The 25,151-nt window shown below is 45.1% G+C and overlaps 2 protein-coding genes across 4 annotated transcripts; both read left to right on the top strand.

Annotated features, from left to right (window-relative positions):
* The first annotated feature begins 32 nt into the window (after positions 1-32).
* LOC122872704 (melanoma receptor tyrosine-protein kinase-like) lies at positions 33-3,971 on the top strand. The gene is made up of 2 exons (XM_044188749.1): positions 33-328; positions 665-3,971. The coding sequence occupies exon 2, from the start codon at positions 670-672 to the stop codon at positions 1,015-1,017; it is 348 nt and encodes a 115-aa protein (XP_044044684.1). The 5' UTR covers positions 33-328; positions 665-669; the 3' UTR covers positions 1,018-3,971.
* Positions 3,972-5,683: 1,712 nt separating this feature from the next.
* On the top strand, positions 5,684-10,951 carry LOC122872703. Of its 3 annotated transcripts, XM_044188746.1 has the most exons (3): positions 5,684-7,035; positions 7,387-7,571; positions 8,391-10,951. In XM_044188746.1, the coding sequence occupies exon 3, from the start codon at positions 8,827-8,829 to the stop codon at positions 9,664-9,666; it is 840 nt and encodes a 279-aa protein (XP_044044681.1). In that variant the 5' UTR covers positions 5,684-7,035; positions 7,387-7,571; positions 8,391-8,826; the 3' UTR covers positions 9,667-10,951. The 3 variants fall into 3 exon arrangements, with proteins under 3 accessions (XP_044044681.1, XP_044044682.1, XP_044044683.1); XM_044188747.1 differs by lacking the exon at positions 7,387-7,571; XM_044188748.1 differs by lacking the exons at positions 5,684-7,035; positions 7,387-7,571 and adding an exon at positions 7,668-7,685.
* Positions 10,952-25,151: the final 14,200 nt, after the last annotated feature.

Genomic DNA, 25,151 nt, shown 5'->3' with positions numbered 1-25,151 from the left:
CCCTCCTCGAAACTGATCACTCTGCAGGGATGTGAAATACGTTTGTGTTGCTGAAGCACATAGAGGTCGTAAATAGTGGATGAAAGGAACAATGAACAAAAAAAATCATGATTTGATGAATGAAAAGTAAACAGTGACCATTCAGCAGAATCAAAATATGTCTCACATACCTTTTCTTCCAGTGTCACGTTTACAAGATGAACACATTTTACCGTCTCTCGTTTTTCATCTCAGAACGGCCGTCCAGTCAGAGAGAACAGCATCGCTCTGCGTTACATCTCCGACCCGACTCACAACTCGCTGGACAAAGACGACTTCGCCGGCCACGGTACGCTCTGTGTGATGACTGAGCATATGGACAGAAAATACAGACATAATTAAGAACCGAAAAGAAAATAAATGAGCAAACGACGAACTCTCTAATAATGAACCTAAAAAACATGAAGTAAATGTAGAGAGTAGTAAAACGGTTTAGCCAATAGGTGAATTACAAACAAACAAGTAATTCAGTTTTTTCATAGAGAGCAGAATTTAAAAACAGTAAGTAAAAACAGCATCAAATATAATTGAATAAAAATTACACAAAATAAATAAACTAAATATTCACAAATAACAAGTAAGTAAATAACTCAGTGAATAATTCAGCTTGTTTTCTCTCTTTCAGAGTACATGAACCAGAGTCTGAGTGAGACCAGCAGGAGCAGCAGGCTGTCGGAGGTTTTGAATCCCAACTACGAGGACCTGAGCCCGGGCTGGGGCGCCGCCTTGCCCCGCTCACCGCTGGAGGATCCGAAGCCCTCCGCCAGAGTTCCCGAGGGACCCGAATACCTGAACTCCACCCAAAGCTCGCTCCCCCTGGCCGCCAGCGACAGCCTCGACAACCCGGACTACCAGGCCGACTTACTGCCGCAGGCCACGCCCACGACCGCTTTAACGGGGAACGGTCTGTTCCTCCTGGCGGCGGAGAACCTGGAGTACCTGGGTCTGGGTGCTGCACTGCACGCCCCCATCCGCTAGGGGGCAGCAACAATCTGACACCCCGAACTGGAACTGAGGTTCTGTGGAAACAAAATGTCGCCCACTTGGATTTAGGTTGCTGACAGTATTTAACTGAGCTGTTTTACTGTGAAGTTTCCCAGGAAATGCTGAGTGAGCAGCAGCAGTTACTGAGGGGGAGGAGGAGGACAGGACGTTTTCCAGGGATTCAAACTCACAAACCGGACCTTTCTCTCAACCTTTAAATGGCTTCATTAACTTGTTTGACGTGACAAACTAGTGAGAACCCCGTGGAAAGCAAACAGCCAGAAGCCAGCGAGACAGAACCCACACAGAGTCTCTTCAGGTTCACCAGGACAGAGACTTTATTCGATCCGTCTCGGCCCCTCTGGGGCGATGGATTCTTGGGCTGAAACGCCATTTTCAATATGTCTTCCACTCCATCTTTCCTCTGCATCCTTCCCTTGTCAGCACTTGTATTATGCACTATGGAAATAAAATCAGGTCCTAAACATCGAAAATTCATCAGCTGGTACTTTGCAAATGTGCACAGCGCTTTAAAAATGTGCAAAGAAGAAAAATTCTGTATCTGCTCATTTACACGGACTCAGGTCGTCTTGATGATAAAGGCCGCGAGCGGACCTGAGTCCACACGATGGATCCTCGGCTCCATCGGGTATCAGGAAGCTCAGTGGCGCCCTAAGCTGGCGATGTGACGGCTCTGCGGCTCAAATCTAAGTGCACCAAAGTCGACTCTGCTGCCACCACGACACAAACACTGGCTCACTTTCTTGTTTGAACGAGATCCTTTTCATGTTATTAGGAGACACTTTCAGTCCCCCTGTAAAGCATTTCTAGGCAATATCTAAACATTTAATAAATGGGTTATAACACACTATAACGTGGTTATAAGCTGGTTTTTCAGTACTTGTATTCATTGTCTGTTTGTACAGCAGCCTCCACTTTACAGTTATAGTTGTCAACAAATACATTAATGACTTATATCTGCTTACAGCTGCAGTATAGTCTGTTATTAACCATTTCTTAAATGTTTATGTGCTGCTTGTAAATGCTAAACTGGGGGACTTGGTTATTAGATACCACATTATTCCGTTTGAAGTAAAACACGTTTTATCACTGTATCTTGTTAAATAATGGAACGAGCAACGTGCCGCCCATCTGAAACTTTCAGCCATATTTTAGTTTCCATCCGCTGCCTCCGCAGGAGAATCTTCCACACTGGAGCTTTTAAATAGTCGGAAGCGCTTGTTTTAAACTTTGGTCCGTGAAAAGTGCAGAATTGAAGGCGCAGCGATTCCAAATGAACAGTCGAGTTCGCAGAGACAAAGCAGAGGAGAATATTCTGTTTTTCCTCAAATGCTTTAAATAAAGTGTTCAGTTCGACATCTTCGGCTGCAGTCTCCTGAAGCCGGTTTCGTTTGATTCGGATCCCTGAAGGCTGACACACAGGGACGGCTGGACCAGCTGCGTCTCTGTCGGACAGGTGCTCTCTGGAATAAAGGTGGAAAAAAAGTCACATCTCATCAAAACAAGTGACACTTTGTGAAATCAGCAAAACCTTCTGTCAGCATTTGACTTGAAACACCTTCAGTTAAGCTTAGATTGTTGTTTTTTTTACTTGTGTGCCAAGTTGGATCAGTTTTACTGAAGTGTAAAAAGTGTTTTATTCTCCCTTTACTTGACAAGAATGAGCCAAACTCTTATTTACTGTTACTGCACTCTGACTCTATTAGCTGTTACTGCACTCTGACTCTATTAGCTGTTACTGCACTCTGACTCTATTAGCTGTTACTGCACTCTGACTCTATTAGCTGTTACTGCTTGCTACTGTTTGTCACTGCTGTTAGTGGAAATGTACGGAAGCTGAGAGGCGGGTTGATGGTTATTCTTCAGGTTCATCTCAAGACAACAAACGTGCCCATATTTCAGGATGAGCGAGTCTCCGCTCTGACGAAGACGCTCTTTATGTTGAAACATTAGTAGCTGCACTTCTTTAAAACGGTTTTCGAAGCGCTCCAGTTTAGTTTTTAACCCCGTTATTACGACACGAGAGCTGAATTATTTTACTTCCTGGAGTTTTCTCACGACTTTCTTGGGACTTAAATGTGTTTGAGGGTAACGGAGGAACCCCGTCTGATCAGGACCGGAGTCCGGCACAAGTCCAAGTCTGAGCAAGAAGAGTCCAAAGAAACAGAAAGCAGTGATTCAGTATTCTTCACCCTGTTGTTCGTAGAGAGAGTCAACTGTGACTCAGTACAGTTCTTTGGATTTAGAAAAGTTTGACATGTGACAGAAACAGGAAAACCTGCGTCAGCAGTTTCCATCCAGATTCAGCCTACATTTTAAACCTTTAAAAGTTTTTTTCCACTCCGCAACTTGAAAATGTGCTTAAAAACATGTGGATGGAAACACATAGTGTTGCATTATTTGCTAAAAGTGTGATTACAAGAGAAAGACACAAACTGAAATTAAAAACTAAATATTCAGCATCTGGGGACGATTGGTTATTACGTGGCTAAGACACACTGATTCGACCATCGCCTGCACTTGAAAATAACAGAACTGAGATTCGAAGTAAAGCCGACTGGACTCGAGACTGGAGACAAAAGAGAAGTCCGAGTCCGGACGCTCGTGAGACCGAGATCTCGACGGCAGACTTGAAATAGTTACATCATGTTTCTGAGGCAGCAGTTTGATCTTTACAACGTCCTGAAGTCTAAATAATGAGCCGAAAATATGAATTATCAACCACGACTGCACTCAGCTTCCATAGAAAATGACACAGAGGAATCACGTTGAATGTCTGTAAATGTTTTATTGTTTCATTAGCTTTAATTGTTGTTAGCTGTGAAAAATAGTTTGAGAAATCTTTGTTGTTTACAGGGAACAGCTGACCTGCTAACAAGGCCACCAGTTTGTTGGAAAGACATTAAAGTTTCTGTTTTGTTGTCTGACACTGGATGAAGCTGAGTATCTGCATGATAATGTGGCGAACGATATGATAAGTTCATCAAAGTTGAATTGGTTTGTGGTTTTTACTGAGAACAAGCCAAACACCCACAACATCTTCAAAATCTTTATTGGCTTTATTTAACAGAACAGAACTGAACACAAAGACTGGACGAAGGCCGGGGAACCGGAGAAAACAGAAAATACAAGAGATTTTAGAAAAAATCAACATGAAAGAGAAATATTATTTGAATGCACCTTAAATTTCCGTGAGACTAATTCATGCTGAGTTCTGGTGTCGAACATCTAAACCCAACTCAGTGTCAGCTGCTACTCCGTCATTTACTCTCATCTCACGTCGAGCTGGTTTGGATTTTCAGAAATGGATTTTTGATTCAGCAGAATGAGACTTAATCTGGTCAAGTTTGATTAAAAGTGCACGTAGAGATCACGCCTCTTTTTAAGGCTCATTTTTCATTATTGATCATTCAACCGCAAATTTGACTTTATTGTTCCAAAAGAAGAAAAGCCTGGAGGAACAGTAAACACAAAACTAGAATAAAAATCTGTAAAACCCGCCACACAAGCTCACACGATACAAAGTACATCAAGAGACTTAACATGAAACTTCAGGTCATCATCATCAGCATCACCCACCAATTTTAGATGAAAGTTGAACTAAATTATAATTCCACTTCATTTGAAGTCGGTGAGACAGACAGCGTTCACATCAGCAGCTCAGTTGAAGCTCTCTGAGGGGAAACAGTGGAAATGGGGCCATCTGCTGGCAGAAAGCAGCTCCAGCAGGAGCTCCAGAGCATGAGCGGTGGTGCTTCAACGCTGATTTCTGTGGAGGAAAAGCTCCACAGGTCGACTTTATGTGTCTGTGCTGATCGAGTGATGTGAAAACTAGATCATTCATTGATGCTGCAGGAAATATGATCATCAAAATGTTTTCCCTTCTAACACTTTGATTTCAAAACGAGGCGTCTGCAATATAAAGACAGTAACTGAAAATGATCTTCCACTGCAGAGTAAAGCATTCAGCTCAGAGAGGCTGAAGCCTGCGGAGACTTCAGGTCGTTGTGTTTTAAACATTTCGTTACTGATGACTGCAGACGCTGTCGATCCAGTTGTTTGTCCACAGCCGGGACAGCAGATGTTTTAATGTCTGCTGGTCGTGCTACACCGCTGGTCACATCTGTACAGTGTATATTATACTGTCTGTCTGTCTGTCTGTCTGTCTAACACATGTCCTCATGTCCCCCTGGTCAAAGCAAAGCAGGATACATGGGAATGCTTGGGCCCTTGGACCAGACGTTGTGAGGAAGCTGCTGGTTGGGTAAAGACATCAGACTCAGGTGTGGATTTTCACAACCAACTTCAGGTATTCCGGAAAAGATTTTCAGCTATAGCAACAGTGGTAAGAAGCATTGAGCTCATTCCAGATTCAGAGTTTTTAATGGCCAGTTTGGTAACATCAGATGATGAAATAAGTCATGACAAAAACATTTTTGTGAAAGACGTCTCAGAAATTCCTGAGTTAAATCAGGTACCATCATGCTTGTGGGCACAACACAAGTATGATGTAGGATTAATCATCATCATCAAAAGATGCTGAGCCTGTAGTAATCACACCAAAATCTTCATACAGGCCGTGTCAGAACCAATATCCTTTGAAGAAGGAAGCTGTTGACGGTATTAAATCTTTTAAAAGCAGGAGTGATTATTCCATGCGCAAATTCTCCAGTCCGAACACCTATTTTCCCCGTACGGAAACTCCGGGACGCCGGAGAACCACAACATTGGAGATTCGTGCAGGACCTGCAGGCGGTAAATGCAGCAGTACATGCAAGAGCACCCAATGTTCCCAACCCACACACAATACTCTCACAGGTGCCACCTGGGAGTAAGTGGTTTTCAGTTGTTGACCTGGCTAATGCTTTTTTCAGCATCCCAGTGGATCCTGACAGCCAGTATTGGTTTGCGTTCTCTTTTGAAGGTAAGAGTTTCACATTCACCAGACTTGTCCAAGGGTATTCGGAGAGTCCTGGAATCTTTAACGATGCGTTAAAAAACAATTTGGAAATGTTGAAATTGACAGAAGGAAGTGCGCTGCTACAGTATGTAGATGACCTTATGATCTGCGCAAAAACAAGAGAGGCTTGTTTTGGCTAGCTTTGCTCAATCACCTTGCAGAAAATGGCCACAAGGCTAGCTTGTCCAAGCTGCAATTTGTGTCTGAAAAGGTTATATTCTTGGGTCATGTGATCTCAGCTGAGGGGAAGTCCCTATCACCCAAAAGAACCCAGGCAATTCAGCTCATCCCAAAGCCAGAAACAAAGAAACAAGTTATGGCCGTCTTAGGGATGATGTCGTACTGTAGACAATGGGTTGCAAATTATGCACAGACTGAAGGCCCCCTTGCAGATATTGTACATGGGAGAGGTCTGACAGCGAAAGACAAAGTCCACTGGACACCAGAAGCAGAGAAGGCTTTTGTGGACTTAAAGCTGGCCCTCCAGACACCCCCAACGCTTGGTCTCCCTGACAGTAACAGACCTTTCACACAGACTGTTGACAAGAGGGGTGGGTTCATGACTTCTATACTACTACAAGAACATGGGGGGAGACTGAGACCAGTCGGCTATTTTTCCAGCAAGCTTGACCCGGTAGCAGCTGGGCTGCCAAATTGTCTGAAGGCTGTGGCGGCTGCAGAGAAAGCTGTTATAGCCTCACGAGACATTGTGGGTTATGCTGATCTGACATTGTTGGTTCCACATGCTGTCTCAATGATATTGCTTGAACAGAAAACATCACATCTCTCAACAGCCAGGTGGTTAAGATACAACACCATATTGCTTGAAATGCCTAATATCACTGTTAAGAGATGTACAGTGCTTAACCCAGCAACTCTCCTCCCTACAGCGGCAGACGGTGAACCTCACGATTGTGTGGCAGTGATAACAGAGACTTGCTCCCCCAGACCAGATCTGCAGGAAACACCATTGATCAATCCAGAGCTGGAGCTGTTTGTTGACGGTTCAGCATCACGAGATCCAGCAACTGGTAAAAATCTTGCAGGGTTTGCAGTAACAACATTACATGAAACAATTCTGGCTAAACCACTCCCATCATATTACTCAGCACAGGCAGCAGAGTTAGTTGCATTAACAAAAGCATGTAAGAGGTCATGCTTATGACCAAACTGTGAACATTTTCACAGATAGCAGATATGCATGGGGAGTGGCGCATGACTTTGGAAAACTCTGGGCAAACAGAAACTTCCTTACATCCACAGGCAAACCCATTGAACATCACACACTGGTTGCTGAACTCTTGGATGCTGTGCTGTTGCCTAAGCAGATTGCCATTTGTAAATGTGAAGCACACACTAACAACCTTGATCCTATCTCACAGGGGAATGCCAGAGCGGATAAGGCAGCAAAAGCTGCTGCCAAACAAACACCGACCACTCAGTGTGTTGCAGTAACTAATGAACCTCTGACACCTACAGCTGATCTGCAGGAACTGCAGACAAGAGCAACGGCAGAGGAAAACGCAGTGTGGTGAAAGGCAGGCTGCACGGTCACAGACAAAGTGTGGTATGGACCAAGTGGCAAACCATGCTTACCAAAGTATCTGTTCCATTATTATGCTGTGTTGACCCATGGGCGAGACCATGGGTCAAAGGTGATGATGATGCTGGAGGTGAACAGGTACTGGTTCACAAAGGGGTTTAATAACTTCTCTCAAAAATGTTGCCAAAAATGCATTGTTTGTGCAACCAATAATGTGGGGAGAAGTATTCAAATCCCACAGGCGGCCCATGTGCCTCCTGAGAGACCCTTTGAACACCTGCAGATGGATTTCATTGAGCTGACACCCAGTGAGGGAAAGAAATATTGTTTGGTCATTGTTGACATGTTCTCTAAATGGGTGGAGGCCATTCCAACGACCAAACAGGATTCAGCAGCAGTAGCAAAGAGTCTAATACGAGATATCGTCCCGCGCTGGGGTATTCCAGATAAGATTTCCAGCGATAACGGTACACCTTTCATGAGCGCAGCATTGAAGAGTGTAGGGGAGTATCTTGGTATTGATTTAAAACATCATTGTGCTTATCACCCAGCCAGCGCAGGAGCCGTGGAGAGGGAGAACAGTTCTCTGAAAAACAAGCTTGCTAAGTGTTGTGATGAGACAGGGCTGCCCTGGACAAAAGCACTGCCCAATGTTCCGATGTACATGAGGTCCAGGATAAGAAGCGGGGGGGTCTCAGTCCTTTTGAAATCCTATTTGGCAGGCCATTGAACACTGGTATTGGGCCAGTGAAAAGACAACTTCCTGACACCAGCCAATGTGAGGATGAGATGCTACGCTATTGCACAAACTTGTCCACTGTGCTTTCTGATATTCACAAACAGGTGAAGGAAGCCATTCCAAAGGCTGCAGAGAGGAAACTGCATGACTTGGAGCCTGGTGATTGGATCGTGGTGAAGGATTTCAGACGGAAGAACTGGCGGGCTCGCAGGTGGAATGGTCCCTACCAGATCTTGCTCACCACTGAAACAGCTGTAAAGGTGGCAGAGAGAGCTACGTGGATCCACGCCACCCACTGCAAACGAGTACCGGAGCCGGGGCCAGCAGCCAAACACCAGACAAGTGAGATCGAGATCAGTGAGTGAACCAAACCTTCCTCCCCTTGTGCATTCAGGGGGTATTGGAGGGGAGTGGCGGTCCCGTGGGGGAGTTTCTCTGAGCACAGAGATTCCACTGGGACCACCTAGAACCACTACCCTCCCGAACCAACATCACGGGCACACTGATTAGGGGGTAGGCAGAGGTGACACAACTGATAAGATGACACTTGAGACCAGAGAAAGATGGCGATGGAGGGGTGACGGACTGAGAAGCCACGGAGACGGGGTGCTGCTCGCTGTCATCATTGTCCTGTCATCAGTCTCACTAATGGAAACATTCAAATCACAACTAACCCCAGAAGAAGGAGGGGTCAAAAGGGAGGTGCCATCCATCTTCCCCAACATCCCAGCTCAGCTGGAAGACAACGCATGGTATGCAACTATACTGACTATTGCCAGAAAAGTGACTAACCAGAGCTGCTACGCCTGTGTGCAGCTCCCCCATGGGGTGGGGGACTCCATCCCAGTGAAACCCACGCCATTAAATGTCTCTGAGACCCTAGGAGTCATGGTGGCATTCACCCGGGGGGTTACTCTGCAGAACAGAACAGTGAGAGACATGGGAGCTGCACTCAAGCTATGTAACATCAGCATCACCAACTATGATGGCTCCACAGCCAGGTTTTGGAACATGAGCCAAATAACCCAGCAAGGAATTCATCGGCCCATCATGACTACCAATCCAACGTCCCAGGCCGATACGGTTGGATTCACCAGACAGTGCTACACGTCTAGAGACCACTTCCTGGGGACTTCAGCATGCAAACAGATTGTCACTACAACATGCGGCACCGGGTGGAACAAGGGAGGCCGAAGCGAATGCAGGGGACCTCAGCCATACATCGCTCAGCTGAATCTGACTGACACCACCAGCTTACACCGCCCAGGAAGCGACAATCCCATCGTCCTGATGCCTACGGATGATGGATTTGGATCCCTAAGAGAGCACGTGTGGTATGTGTTATTCACAGTCCCTCCCCTGGTGAGGGACTGTGAATAATGCACACAAGATAGACCACCTGGCCATAGATCTTGAGAACTTGACGGCACTGGTAGAGGTAGGGTTTTCCACTCTCACTCCTACCATGCGGGGGATCAAAAACGTGGCCCTGCAAAACAGAATGGCTTTGGACTTGATGCTGGCTAGTCAAAGAGGAGTTTGTCATATTATTGGGACTGATTGCTGCACCTATGTTCCAGACATCACAGACAATATGACTCATGTTGTTTCCCATCTGAACGACCTACTGCATGAGGAGAAAAGCCTAGACTCCCAGAGTGTGGGATATGTGGTCATGGCTGACTATGGGAGGATGGAAGAATGTGTTGATGAAAATGTTGGCTCCCGTGCTCCTAGTTATTGTGCTCTTCCTCCTTTTGACCTGCTGTGTAATTCCCTGCTTCAGATCTATGATTGCTACAGCAATTACATCATCTATGGGTCAGTATATGAATATGCCAATAGAAACGTCCAGCTCTGTTGAATGGATTCCACCGTTTGACAATGAGATGATTTGAGGAGAATAAAATTGCATGTAACCACACTGGATTTTGAAGTATGATGTGAGTTTAGAATAAAATGCTCATGTATGCTCATATATTACTGCTAGAGCTATTTACCTAATGGTTAAAGTTATAATAACAATAATAGTTCTGTTGTTTTGCTGATTCACGCATGCTTATTGGTTATAACCTAGGTTTTTGGTTTAGTCTCATTAAATTTTTTTAGTTCATTCCTATTTGTGTCCAGTTATAATGATAATGATTGCTAATGACAGGCTATTGAATTGAAGTGTGCTAGATAAGCTAATGATAAGTATATGTGGGGTTTTTCTTGACGCTTGAGGTTTCCCCCACTTGTCTGGTTGTTTGATTTTTCCTTTCCTACTTAACATCTGTTCTTATTTATTTTGATTAGCATTTATTTTTAAGATGATTTTATGCTAAAAAGGGAGGAATTGTAATGGCAAGAACAAACAGACTCTCTGATATAATAACATACAGATATTATTATAATTGTTTGGAGTCAATACTTCATTTGTATATGATTGTTTGGACTGCGAGATGAGAACAGTACACTGATAATGATGACATGGAACTACAAATTATCCTATTGACTGTTATGTCCAGACTTCAGGGACACTCTTCTCCCTGGGTTGAAGAGTCTGACCCTGAAGACTGGATAAATAACTGATGCTCTTTTTCCTCTGGACTCATTCAGAGCAGATTATACTGATGATGTTTTTGCTGCTGTGAGTCCGTCTGCAGACGCTTGAAGTAAACCTACAGAAAGACAAGTGATTGCCTTGAGTGTTTCTTTATTCCGAAGGAATTGCCACTACACCATGCAGATTTGTATCACAGGGGAAGTGTATTAAGCAGGTAATTATAGATAGCATGAAACACAAACAGTATGTTTTGCATGAAAGCGAACACAGCTCGTGACACAGAATAAATCAACCAATCACGTATTTCCATAGAGCTCATCTGGAGTCTGCTGCTGCCTTTGTTTCTTCATTTGACCTAAAAAATGATTTCTTTCTTTTCAACCAAAACCAGAGAGTCTGGATTATTTTTGTGTCTGTACTTCTAATCGATTTATATACTGATATCTAAAATATGTCTTTCTACAGTTACACGTTGATAATCGTTGAACAGATTTTTTTATTTGAACGATACACAAAATAAAATCTTAGGTGCTGACTTTCCTTGATTGAATCCAGACTGAATCAGGTTTTATCTGCTTCTTTCTGTTTGTTACAAGCAAATCTGTTACAATATGAGAAACAGCTGCTATTGGTGGAAATAACAAGAACTTCAGAGAGGTAACGCTACACACATACAACATCAACTTCCACTGTTATTTAGAAACATGTGAACATGAACTGCAACATTCCATCGTTCCACAGGGTGGAGCTGCGACAGAAAGCAAAGAAATGAAACGTGTTCATCTACATAAACAGAAGGAAGCTGCAGAGGCACTTTGGGTTCAGAATATCTGAAAGAATGTAAAAAAGACTAAATAAAGTCCAGGTCCAGGTCCAGGTGGAGCAGAAGGAGTGGAGGAGTCTCAGTGTGTCTGCAGAGACGGTGTAGAAGGACAGAGCAGCAGCAGAGAGTCCAGATACACTGACGATACTCTGCCACATCCAGAGGAACACACAGGGACGATGGTGGACTTGCCTTTGTGTCTTACAGTGGAGCTGATCTCAGAGCAGTTCAGACTGCAGCACTGACAATCACCTGCACTTGTTGTGATTCCTCCGTCAGTCACTGCTGGGTGAAGCTCTCCTCTCCACTCCACCTCCCAGTAACATGGCCCAGTCAGAGCCTCTCCACACACCAGCTGCTGCTTCAACCTCTGGATCATCAGGACACAGCTGGTCCTCTCAACACAACCGCCTTTCTGAGAGACTTCCATCTGATGAGAGAAGACAGACAGCAGAAGTGATAAATCAGTGTTTACAGAGACTCCCTCCATCAGCTGTCAGTCAGTGAAGCAGCACATCCAGTATAAAGACCAGCAGGGACCTCAGTCCTGTTCAGACCAGAAGTGGAGCGGTGTAGCGCAGCCAGCTTCCTTTCAGCGCTCATGTTAACGTGTTGGAGTGAACACACTGAGCTGGAAGCTCACACACCTGCAGAGACTTTGGGCATCGAGTCCGTTTACTCTGCAGATTTCACTGAAGCACACAGTGGAAATAAAGTGCTGAGAGTCCCTGAACGCATCATGACTGCAGAAACAGAGAGATGTTCACTGCTCACTTTAATGATGGATTTACTGCTGTTAGCGCTCAGAGCTGTTAAAAACCAGCGTCTCAGTCACGTCTGAATATTTCATCTACTTCTGAAATATTACATGACAAATGTGTAAATATGGAGTCTGTTATAAAAACATTTGGACACAACAAAAGACAAATGGACAGATATATATATATGATGTTAAAGGTCCTACATGTTCAAAGACTGAACAGATAAACATCAGCTGTGATTAATGGACTTCAGCAGAGGTTCTGGTCTGCAGAAAGACCACATGGTGACTAAATGTAACGATGGTTCTTTGAAATAAGAGCCAGTGATCTGCAGGCTTCAGTCAGACTGATCTCAGAGCTGTGACAAAGATGAACTGATCAGTTGTTTAGCGTCGAAATGAGAGAACAAACACTTTGAGATCAGATTTGATGCTATGACAGTCTGATGAACGAGGACACTGTCTCTGTACATGTTGTAATGCTGCCAGCTGGAATCCAGCTTTATTTCCCGTAGACATGAACACAGCAACAACAGTCGTCTTCACATCGACTCACACACATGATCACAACGAGCTTCTGGCTCATCTGATTGGCTGACTGTTCTCTGTCTGTCTCTCTGTCCAGTCCTGAAGCCCGTCACCATCCTCCTCTCACAGCTTCACTGAGGAAAGCAGCCACTGAGAAGGTCGGAGGTTTACAGGAAATACTGGATCTTTGCTTTGATACTAACTGTGTTTAGTACAAAACTGCTGAAAGCATCATGGACTGACTCCAGCCCTCTACTGACCTCAGAGTCTCCAGTCTGCAGTGTGGACTCTCCACAAGATCAGACAGCAGCTTCACCCCCGAATCCTGCAGGTTGTTGTCACTCAGGTCTAGCTCTTTCAGATGGGAGGGGTTGGACTTCAGAGCTGAGGCCAGAGAAGCACAGCTGGTCTCTGACAAACTGCAGTTTCTCAATCTGAATAAAGAATAAATGATGTAACTTTAGAAGACAATGTTCCTGCTTGAAATCATTCAGTGTTTAATAATCTGCTCAGAGCTGAAGAAGGTTGAGAAAGTAGAAGTTTAGAAAATGGAAACTCCAAACACCTGAACCCAACAGGCTGCAGGTTCAAAACTGTAAAATACAGAAAGTGAAAAAGAGCTCTCATTAATATTAATGACATCGTGCTGCTGCTTCAATAAAGACGTAGTGACTTCACCTCTTAACCTCTGCCAGCTCCACCAGTGGCTCCATCTATACAAACTCATGTTGTGCAGCCAAACACAAATAAAAACCCACAGAAACTGATTTCAGATTCGACTCAAGAGCCCAAAGTTTCCAAAGATGCCAAAAATGTCAGAAATGTGAACAAAAGACATCTACAATATTTCTTTTAGGAATAGTGGAGTCATAAAATCAAAGCTTCTTCAGTTTAAACTCTTCAGTCAGTATAAGCATCATATACTGTAGCTTCATATGTGTTACTGTCCGATAGTTGAAATAGAGATTATTTATTCATTGTATTTATGTATTTTTATTATCATTTATTTAAACAGAAACATGATGTGGAATAAAAGATGAAACTCAAGAGTTTAAGAGGTTCCAAGTGAATTATCCAGTGGAGATTTTTCTTGTTATATTTAGGTTTTAAATGTGTAGCTCAACATCGCTCTGCCACAGTCAAAGGACTAAACCACTGAAGAAGAAAACAGACTTTAGCATTAAGATACTCAGTGTGGATCAGTCTAATATCAGCCTCATGTCTGCATTTTAGTGTCTCCACAACTTTCACATCATATTAATCTCAGCACAGAAGTAAAAAATGGTGTCTGACCTCAGAGTCTCCAGTCTGCAGTGTGGACTCTCCAGGACAGCAGACAGCAGCTTCACTCCTGAATCCTGCAGCTTGTTGTGACTCAGCCGCAGCTCTCTCAGATGGGAGGGGTTGGACTTCAGAGCTGAGGCCAGAGAAGCACAGCTGATCTCTGACAACCTGCAGCTCCTCAATCTGAATAAAGAATAAATGATGGAGATAAAAATCCATTAATAATCCGATCAGATGTGTTCAGGTTTTAAATGTGTAGCTCAACATCACTCTGTCCTAATCAATGAGCTTCTCCCTGAAATGAGTAGAGTGACTTTGTCATTTTGTTATTGTGGATCATCATCATGTCAGCCTTCTCATCATCCAAATGTCAGCACAACATTCATACACCTATTCATGTCAACACAGATAACATGCTGCTGATCTCAGTCAGTTCTGTATTTAGAGGATCAATATCAAATCAGACATGTTGGACTAAATTATTTCATTTATTACATGACCTTCTTCTTACTGTATTTGGTAGCTCAGTAGGTTTATGTCATTAAAAGGAAACTAACATGAAGCTTCAGCAGTCTGAGTTGGACAAATCAAGTGGGTGTTTACCAAAGTTACAGACTATTCAGGACCAAGTTCCCTCTTTGAGTTACTATTCCTCCACTGCAGCTCAACAAGGAAACACTGTCCATCACTAAATACTGACTTGATATGTGTAACTCAGACTGCTGAAGCCTCATATTAGTCTAAGCTAAACTTAATTGACAGGTGGACACGTCAGTATTGTATTGAGATAGACTTGAAGAAATATGAACCTGTCCTATAAGACAAACATGTTTCTGTTGCTGAAACATTTATTCGGTTTTTGTTGCAATCTAAAGGTCTGTGGCTTCAAATAATTAAGGCTGCCATGAAAACAGAGCAACAGTTAGATCTGTTGTCAAAAAGAACTTGGAAATATTAGTTTAAGCTGAACTTTAGAAGTCATTTTTACACAGAACAAGACGGTGGACTTCATCTCGAAACATTGGAGTCAGGTTATAAGAGGACTGCTTCACAGACAGTATGGACAAAACGAACGATTACAGACACCAGAACTCTCTTAATGTACAGATGGACATGTGAGTGTTGTATTGAGATAGACTTGAAGAAATATGAACCTGTCCATTAATACAAACATGTTTCTGCTGCAGAAACATTTATTTGGTTTTTGTTGCAAGCTAAAGATCTGTGGCTTCAAATAATTAATGCTGACATGAAAACAGAGCAACAGTTAGATCTGTGTGGACCGACCCGAGGTAGCTCCTGTTAGCCGTCCACCAGGGAGGATGGGTGACTGTCCGAAGGAAGCATAGCCCTAAGCAGAAGCCCACAGTTCACCACCAACCTGTTCACATTTCTAACTAAGTTCTAAGTTCTCCCCACTCAGCGACACACCCGCTGAGAAACCAACTCTGATGATTGGCAGCTCCATTTTGAGAAACGTGAAGTTAGCGACACCAGTGACCATAGTCAAATGTATTCCTGGGGCCAGAGCGGGCGGCGTTGAATCCTATTTAAAACTGCTGGCTAAGGATAAGCGTAAATACATTAAGAATGTCATTCACGTAGGCGGTAACGACTCCCGATTACTCCAATCGGAGGTCACTAAAGTTAATGTTGAGTCGGTGTGTACATATGCAAAGACAATGTTTGGCCCCTGCCAAACCTGACCAGCGATGACATGTTTAGCCGCATTTCTTCATTCCGCTGCTGGCTGTCAAGGTGGTGTTCAACAAATGATAATTGGCAGAGACGGTGTAGTCCCTCATTCGTCCAGGAGTGTTCTATCGTAGAAAAGGTTTCAGTCGTAGTCATCTGGACACTGTTTTCAGAATCAAGACGTTTCGGCTCCCATCCGGAAGTCATTCTCAATTGTGAAAAAATTGGACGGGAACTGGAAATTTAAGCTACTGAGTTACATAAGCCCTGCCCTCAGGAAGGAATCTGCCTGAGTATCTGTTAATAGCTAGTTCCACCTGAAACTGACCTAATAGTTTCAAGATGGCCCAGTAATCAGTAATCAGGCCTATTGTTCTCTGGCTGCATCTACTTCATCACTGTTAAGTGCCTGATTAGCATGTGATAGGCGTGACCAAGGTGATAATACACTATGATAGACTTTGGGCAGATTAAATCTCAGACCACCATTTCTGTTCAAAGAGGGGTTCTCTTTCTTCACAAAAATGGCTTCCTTGACGCCCGCTCAAACCAACTCTTCTCTCTACTAAGAATCTTCACCTCGCTGTCTTCAAATGTGTGGTTTGTAGCTTTTAAATGCAAATGCACGGCGCTCTGTAATCCTGAGTTAGCGTGTCGTCTGTGCTGATAAAGTCTTCTGTGAAGTGGCTGTTTGGTTTTGCCTATGTACCGTTCTTTGCAGTTTTCCTCACTGCACTGAATGGAGTAGACAACATTGCTCTGTTGCTGTGTGGGTAACTTGTCCTTAGGGTGAACGAGTTTATGTCTTAAAGTGTTGCCTGGTTTAAAGAAGACAGGAACATCGTGCTGTCTAAAGATCCTTTGTAGTTTTTCAGACAGTCCAGACACATAAGGAATGGAGACACCGTTCCTTCTTGGTTCAGTTACACTTTTGTCCTGTTTTTTGGCTCTTTTAACTTTGTTGATAGCTCAAGTAGGATAACCACAGGCTGAGAGTGCATTCTGGACATGCCTTTCCTCTTTCTTCTTACCCTCTGAGCCTGTGGGCACTTCTTTGGCTCTGTGTTGTAATGTCCGGATTACACCCAGCTTATGCTGTAGTGGATGGTGTGAGTCAAAGAGCAGGTATTGATCCGTATGTGTTGGTTTCCTGTACACTTCTATCTGGAGCTTTCCGTCCTCTCCTCTGAGAGTAGAAAAATCAAGAAAGGCCAAGCGGTTCTCTTTTGCATCCTCACGTGTGAACTTGATGTTGGGGTCCACCGTATTAATATGCTCTGTGAACGCTTCCAAGTCTTGTTTCTTGATTTTCACAAAGGTGTCATCCACGTAACGGTACCAATGACTTGGTGGTGTGCCCGGGAACGAGGATAATGCCTTCTTCTCAAACTGTTCCATGTACAGGTTGGCCACAATGGGAGAGACCGGAGAGCCCATAGCACAACCGTGAATCTGTCTGTAGAAGTGTCCCCGGAATTGGAAGTAGGTTGTGTTGAGACAGATGTCTAATAGTTTACATATGTGTTCAGGTGTAAGCTTGGTCCGTTGCTGCAAGGTGGAGTCCTCCTGCAGTCTTCTCATCACCGCTGTCACTGCTTCTGAGGTTGGGATGCAAGTGAACAAGGACACTACATCATAAGAAACCATAACGTCATCTGGGTCCAACTGGAGATGTTTCACTTTGTCCACAAATTTCTGTGTGTTTTCCACATGATGTACTGTGTTCCCCCCAACGGAGCCAAGATTGTAGTCAAATGTTTGGCTATGTTGTATGTGATGGAATCTGTGCTGCACACGATGGGTCTGAGTGGAACATTCTCTTTGTGAATTTTGGGAAGGCCATAGATGCAGGGAATGGCTTCCCCAGGGTATAGTCTGTAGTACAGAGGCCTGTCTATCACCTCCTCCTTCTCAAGCTTCTGTAGACAGTCTATAACCTTCTTCTTGTAGCCATTGGTTGGATCTCTTAAGTTTTTGATATGTGGTTGTGTCTTCAAGAAGGTTGTAGACCTTGGTTTCATAATCGGCTGTGTTCAGAATCACAGTGCAGCGACCCTTGTCTGCTGGTAGAATGTTTATGCTGTGATCCTTCTGCAGTGCTGAGAGTGGGTGAAGATTCTTAGTAGAGAGAAGAGTTGGTTTGAACGGGGCGTCAAGGAAGCCATTTTTGTGAAGAAAGAGAACCCCTCTTTGAACAGAAATGGTGGTCTGAGATTTAATCTGCCCAAAGTCTATCATAGTGTATTATCACCTTGGTCACGCCTATCACATGCTAATCAGGCACTTAACAGTGATGAAGTAGATGCAGCCAGAGAACAATAGGCCTGATTACTGATTACTGGGCCATCTTGAAACTATTAGGTCAGTTTCAGGTGGAACTAGCTATTAACAGATACTCAGGCAGATTCCTTCCTGAGGGCAGGGCTTATGTAACTCAGTAGCTTAAATTTCCAGTTCCCGTCCAATTTTTTCACAATTGAGAATGACTTCCGGATGGGAGCCGAAACGTCTTGATTCTGAAAACAGTGTCCAGATTACTACGACTGAAACCTTTTCTACGATAGATAATTGGCAGACTTTTCGGGGAACTAAATTATAACTCATTCGAAAGCCTTGTTCTTAGTCTTTCACACCCAACCTGGAAAACACGACAGCCAATTCTATTTGTTATAGCGTACCACACTCCTGGTCCATATTCTGAGTTTTTATCTGAATTCTCAGAGTTTTTATCAAGTTTAGTTCTTAAAACAGATAAAGTAATTATTGTAGGTGATTTCAATACTCATGTGGACATTGAAAATGATAGCCTTAATAATGCGTTTATCTCATTATTAGATTCGATTGGCTTCTGTCAGAGTGTATATAAACCCACTCACTGTTTTAACCACACCCTCGACCTTGTTCTGGTATATGGCATTGAAATTTGAATTTAATAGTCTTTCCACAGAATCCTTCTTTATCGGACCATTATTTAATAACTTTTGAACTGCTATTACTAGACTACACGCCATTAGGCAAAAACTCCTACTCTAGATGTCTTTCTGATATTGCGGTGGCTAGATTCAAGGAAGCGATCCCATCTGCATTTAATTCAATGTTATGTCTCAATATAACAGAGGACTGTTATGCAAATCACAGCCCCTCCCAAATTGACCATCAAGCTGATAGCGCTGCAGGCTCACTGCGAACAACACTCGATTCTTTCGCTCCTCTAAAAAAAGGAGATAATAAAACAATGAAGGTTAGCTACATGGTATAACCCCCAAACCCGCAAATTAAAGCAAACATCACAAAAACTTGATAGGAAACGGCGTTCCAACAACCTGGAAGAATCTCGTTTAGTCTGGCAAGATTGTCTTAAAACATTTAGGAAGGCCCTCCATAATGCCAGAGCAGCTTACCACTCATAATTAATAGAGAAAAATAAGTACAACCCCAGGTTTCTTTTCAGCACTGTAGCCAGGCTGACAGAGAGTCACAGCTCTATTGAACCATGTATTCCTATAGCCCTCAGTAGTAATGACTTCATGAGCTTCTTTAAATGATAAAATTTTAACTATTAGAGAAAAAATTCATCATGTCCTGCCTTCAACTGGTGCCGACTTGTCTTCAAACACAGGAACCTTAGAAACAGCTGTAGAGCCTGATGTGTGTGTTTGGCTACTTTGCTCCTGTCGATCTTCTTCAGCTAACTTCGACGATTAATTCATCTAAGCCTGTCTCTTGGACCCCATTCCAACTAGGCTGCTTAAAGACGTTTTACTCTTAGTTAACACCTCTTTACTGGATATGATCAATCTGTCTTTATTAACAGGCTATGTACCACAATCCTTTAAAGTAGCTGTAATTAAACCGCTTCTTAAAAAGCCCACTCTAGATCCAGGGGATTTAGCCCACTATAGACCTATATCTAACCATCCCTTTCTTTCTAAGATCCTTGAGAAAGCAGTCGCCAATCACTTGTGTGACTTTCTAAATAACAATAGTTTATTTGAGGATTTTCAGTCAGGATTTAGAGTGCATCATAGCACAGAGACAGTAATGGTGAAGATTACAAATGACCCTTTTTTAATGCATCAGACAATGGACTTGTCTCTGTACTTGTCTTGTTAGATCTTAGTGCTGTGTTCGACAGTAACCAGCCAGACTCCCTGCCCGCCGGTTACCAGCCAGATTCCCTGCCCGCTGGTCTCCAGTCAGCATCTCAGCCTGCAAACCAGGTGGTACCTCAGGCTGTTGCTGTCTTGGCGCCTTCCGGGAAACCCTCCAGGAGGAAGCGTGGCTCCCACAGTTGCTCGCCTGTTCTGCTGCCTGGCTGCTCACCTGCTCCACTGCCCAGCTGCTCACCTGCGGCGATCCAGCAGGGAGTGACGCAGGCGAGCAGCGGAGCCATCACTCCCTGCTGGATCGCCGCAGCTCCTGTCCCTGCTGGATCGCAGCAGCTCTCTGTCCCTGCTGGATCGCAGCAGCTCCCTGTCCCAGGACTCCCTGCTGGATTGCAGCAGCACCAAGCCCTTGCCGCCCCTGGACCTCAGTCGCCTCCTTTCCCAGCTGGATCGCAGCAGCACCAATCCCTTGCTGCCGCTGGATCGCAAACCACCTTTTTTCCCGGTTGGATTGCAGCAGAACCAATCCCTCGTTGTCGCTGGATCGCAGCCACCTCCTGCCCCAATTGGACTGCAGCATGCCGCAGAACCATGTGCTGGGTCGCAGCATGCCACTGAGTTCTCTGCTGGGTCGCAACAGTACCCTCCTTCTCTGCCGGAGTGGCAGGGTCCGGGTTCCCAGACATCACTGGTTCTGCCAGCCCCTCTACCAGTCTCTCCATCGCCGGCTTCCTGTCCTGCTGTCCCATTGCCGGCTCCTGTCCTGTTGTCCTGTTGCCAGGGCCTGATCTGGTTCTCCGGCCTCCTGAAGGGTCCCGCCTTCACCGACAGCCTCCTGAAGGGTCCCACCTTCACCGATGGCCTCCAGAGGGGTTCCGCCTTCGCTGCCGGCCTCCAGAGGGGTTCCGCCTTCGCCGCCGGCCTCCAGAGGGGCTCGGCCTTCGCCGCCGGCCTCCAGAGGGGTTTAGTCTTTGCCGCCGGCCTCCAGAAGGTCTCCGCCTTCCCTGCCGGTCTCCAGAAGGTCTCAGTCTTCGCCGCTGGCCTCCAGAAGGTCTCCGCCTTCGCCGGCGGACTCCAGAAGGTCTCCGCCTTCGCCGCTGGTCTCCACAATGTCCAGCCCCCGGGCCGTCCGCCCAAGGTCCTCAGCTCTGCACATGTCCAGCCCCAGGGCCATCCGCCCACCTTGAATACCTTTATATATGCTTCCTCTAGGCAGTATTATTAGGAAACACTCCATAAACTTTCATTGTTATGCAGATGATACCCAATCATATCTATCGATCAAGCCAGATGAAACTAACCAGTTAACTAAACTTCAAGCATGCCTTAAGGACATAAAGACCTGAATGACCTGCAACTTTCTAATGTTGAACTCAGACAAAACTGAAGTTATTGTACTTGGCCCCAAACACCTCTGAGACACATTATCTGAAGATATAGTTACTCTAGATGGCATTGCCCTGGCCTCCAGCAGCACCGTAAGGAACCTCAGAGTTATCTTTGATCAGGATTTATCCTTTAACTCCCACATGAAACAAACTTCAAGGACTGCCTTCTTTCACCTACATAACATTGCAAAAATCAGGCACATCCTGTCTCAAAATGATGCTGAAAAACTAGTGCATGCATTTGTTACTTCGAGGTTGGATTACTGCAATTCCTTATTATCCAGCTGCCTGAATAAGTCCCTTAAGACTCTCCAGTTGATCCAGAATGCTGCGGCACGTGTACTGACAAGAACTAGGAAAAGAGATCATATTTCTCCAATATTGGCTCTGTTACTAATATTGTCATTATTATTCCTATGGCTGTCATTCCTATTATTATTATTAATTTATTAATATTAATACTACAATTACAATTCTACTATTTAAAAATAAATAAATAAAGAATCTAGGTGGTATTTGCATTGTGCACAAGCTCAAACTCTCTGTAGCCTGTTTTTATCTGCTTTCATCAGATCCTCAATAACCACATTCACATCCCTCACACACTCTACAGCCTCATCAGTACTGACATCATCTCCACTGACTGATGGACCACAATGTGAGTCTGTGGAGGCTAAAAAACTGCCCTGTCAAACATTTCATTTCTCTACTTTTCATTACTCTAACAACTGATTGGCCATTTAAAAGAAAGAACATTTCTGAAAAATATTTATATTTCTTCAGATCTGTGATCAGGCAAATCCCAAAAATGTATGAACCAAAAATCTGAATTGAATATGCACACACACACACACACACACACAAAACTAGATAAGTTACAGTCAGTGAACTGACCTCAGAGTCTTCAGTCTACAGTTTGGACTTTCCAGTCCAGCAGACAGCAGCTTCACTCCTGAATCCTGGAGCTTGTTGTGACTCAGGTCCAGGTGTCTCAGATGGGAGGGGTTGGATTTCAGAGCTGAGGCCACAACTTCACAGTGAGTCTCTGAGAGTCCACAGAAGGAAAGCCTGTCATGAAGCATATATTACAAAATATGTTATTATGAAAGAGGACACTTTATATTTACTTCATGCATTTGATGACCAAACAGTTTGACATTTCCTGTTTTGATGAACATTTGCTCTTTACATCAGTGGTCCAGCTAATCTTATCTCACTGTGTTTGACATGAAACAATAATTCTCATCACTCTCTCATACCTGCAGACTTTTATTCTTTGTTTTGCTTTAATCTCGCAGATGAAGGAGAGAAAATGTAATTACATTTAGCTTCCATAATGTCCTCAGTCTGTCAGTGTGATCTGATCCCATGTCTGTCTCCACAAAGTTAGCATGAGGCCGTCTGGATTAGAAAACCATTTTTACAACTCAGTGAACAGTTACAGTTGGAAAGATGATCTCTCTTTGCTAGCTACCTGCTGCTGTCAGGTTCACGTCCATGAGTGGGAAAATTCCGTGACTGCTGCCAAAACGTACAGATGTGAAACAAATCGCTTGACAATATTAGACCTGTACTTAATTCAATATTAATATAATTATATATTTGATTATTTAGTTTACAGTGGCTAATGATAGTTAATGTTAGCAAACTTTAGATAGATGTTGTTGTGTAATGGACGTTACTGGTTCAGTTCGCTGATTTGATGACTTTTCTCTACTTGTGCTACCAAATCGAAATAGTATTCAACATTATCCCATAACTGTCACTTGTGGCAACAGCAAAAGTTACACATTCAAATTAAATAATAATAATGATAATCATAATAATAAGAATTTATCTATACAGCACTTTTCAAAAACAAGTTCACAAGGTGCTTTAAAGGCATAAAACAGAACATATACAGAGAAGTTACAACACAGAGTAAAGACAGTGCAATTCAAAAATAGATTTAGAATAGTTAATAAACAAAGAATTGTTATGGTTTACAGACAGGCGGGGGACACTGAGTGCAGTGCCGGACCGGCTAGCCGGAGCGCCATGTAGGCCACCCTATATCGTTCAGTTGGGAACTGGGATAGGTAGAGGTGGAAGACCAGGTAGCATTTTACCAAGAACTCGCACTCCCCCACTGAGCCAGAGAAGGTCCCTGGCTGTACCCACTCGCCAGCCGCCAGAAGTGAGGAAGGGTGGTCGAGGAGGTACTGCTGGGTCAGACTCCTCAGGTTGAGGAAGGGGCCATCGGGACTCCTGGCTGTCATCTTGCGGTATCGGTCTGACCTTCTGTTACGGTTTACAGACAGGCGGGGGACACCGAGGGTGACAGGGATGAACTTTATTAAGTGACAGCCAGGAGTGGAGAGGGTTAGGATAGGGAAGTCACTGGAGGTAAGCCAAGACTGGGGGACCGCTGGAGAAGCCACAGGAGACTGAAGGAACCAAGGAGGACTGGTGGAGCTACGGAGGACTGGTGAAGCCATGGAGGACTGGTGAAGCCACGGGAGACACAGGAAACCGGAGAAACGCTGGAAAACGAACACAATGAGGTACTTGGTTCACAGGTTGGTGGAGTCCTTAACATGAACGAGGTCGGACACTGAATGAGGTGAGTGGAGTGTTTATATACAGGCTGTGATTGGGGCTAATTGAGAGCAGGAGTGAAACTGGGAGCAGGTGTGGGTGATTACAGGCTGGCGAGGCCATGTCAGGCTGTGACAGTACCCCCCCCCCCGGCCAGCTCCCGAGGGCCGAAAACCCCCTCCCGCGACGTGGTGGCCTGTCCACCATAGGGAGCAAGCAGATCCGGGGAGCTGGTCGGAGTCTGAGCAGGTGTGGAGCCGGGGAACTCGGGCGGACGGCCGGGAGCTGGGACCGGAGTGGCGCCTGGGAACTCGGGCGGACGGCCTGGAGCTGGGACCGGAGTGGCGCCTGGGAACTCGGGCGGACGGCCGGGAGCTGGGACTGGACTGGCGCCTGGGCCTCCGAGCTGGAAACCGGAGCGGAGCTGGGAGGCGACGGCGAAGGCTGGGACCCTCTGGAGACGGGAGGCGATGGCGAAGGCTGGGACCCTCTGGAGACGGCCGGCGATGGGACAGCAGGGCTGGAGGCCGGCGGCTGGGCCTTGGGACTGGAGGCTGGCTGCGGCGGCTGGGCCTCGGGACCGGAGGCTGGCGGCGGTGGCGGCGGTGGCGATCCAGCGGGGACTGGAACTGGCGAGCAGATGGGAGGCGAAGCAGGTGAGCAGATGGGAGGCGGAACAGGCGAGCAGATGGGAGGCGGAACAGGCGAGCAGATGGGAGGCGGAACAGGCGAGCAGATGGGAGGTGGAGCCTTGAATTGTAGACTGGCTGACGACCATATTTCTGGCGGGCCAAACTCCCTGCCGAGTAGTGTAGTAAACCGGTCCAGAGAGTTGAGGACTGCCTCCTCCGGCACTGCTAGGGCTCCTGCCCAGCGCAGCGCCTGACCGGCTAGCCGGAGCGCCATGTAGGCCACCCTATATCGTTCAGTTGGGAACTGGGATGAGTAGAGGTGGAAGACCAGGTAGCATTTTACCAAGAACTCCTCGCACTCCCCCACTGAGCCAGAGAAGGTCCCTGGCTGTACCCACTCGCCAGCCGCCAGAAGTGAGGAAGGGTGGTCGAGGAGGTACTGCTGGGTCAGACACCTCAGGTTGAGGAAGGGGCCATCAGGACTCCTGGCTGTCATCTTGCGGTATCGGTCTGACCTTCTGTTA

The sequence above is a fragment of the Siniperca chuatsi genome, unplaced genomic scaffold (assembly GCF_020085105.1).
Source record: "Siniperca chuatsi isolate FFG_IHB_CAS unplaced genomic scaffold, ASM2008510v1 Contig00086, whole genome shotgun sequence".
Taxonomy (NCBI): domain Eukaryota; kingdom Metazoa; phylum Chordata; class Actinopteri; order Centrarchiformes; family Sinipercidae; genus Siniperca; species Siniperca chuatsi.
Note: the sequence above shows the minus strand (reverse complement) of the source record. Positions and strands in the feature narration are given on the sequence as shown.

Excerpts from the sequence above, each read along its gene's own strand:
- LOC122872704 (XM_044188749.1), top strand. The coding sequence starts at position 670 with ATGAACCAGAGTCTGAGTGAGACCAGCAGGAGCAGCAGGCTGTCGGAG.
- LOC122872703 (XM_044188747.1), top strand. The coding sequence starts at position 8,827 with ATGACACTTGAGACCAGAGAAAGATGGCGATGGAGGGGTGACGGACTG.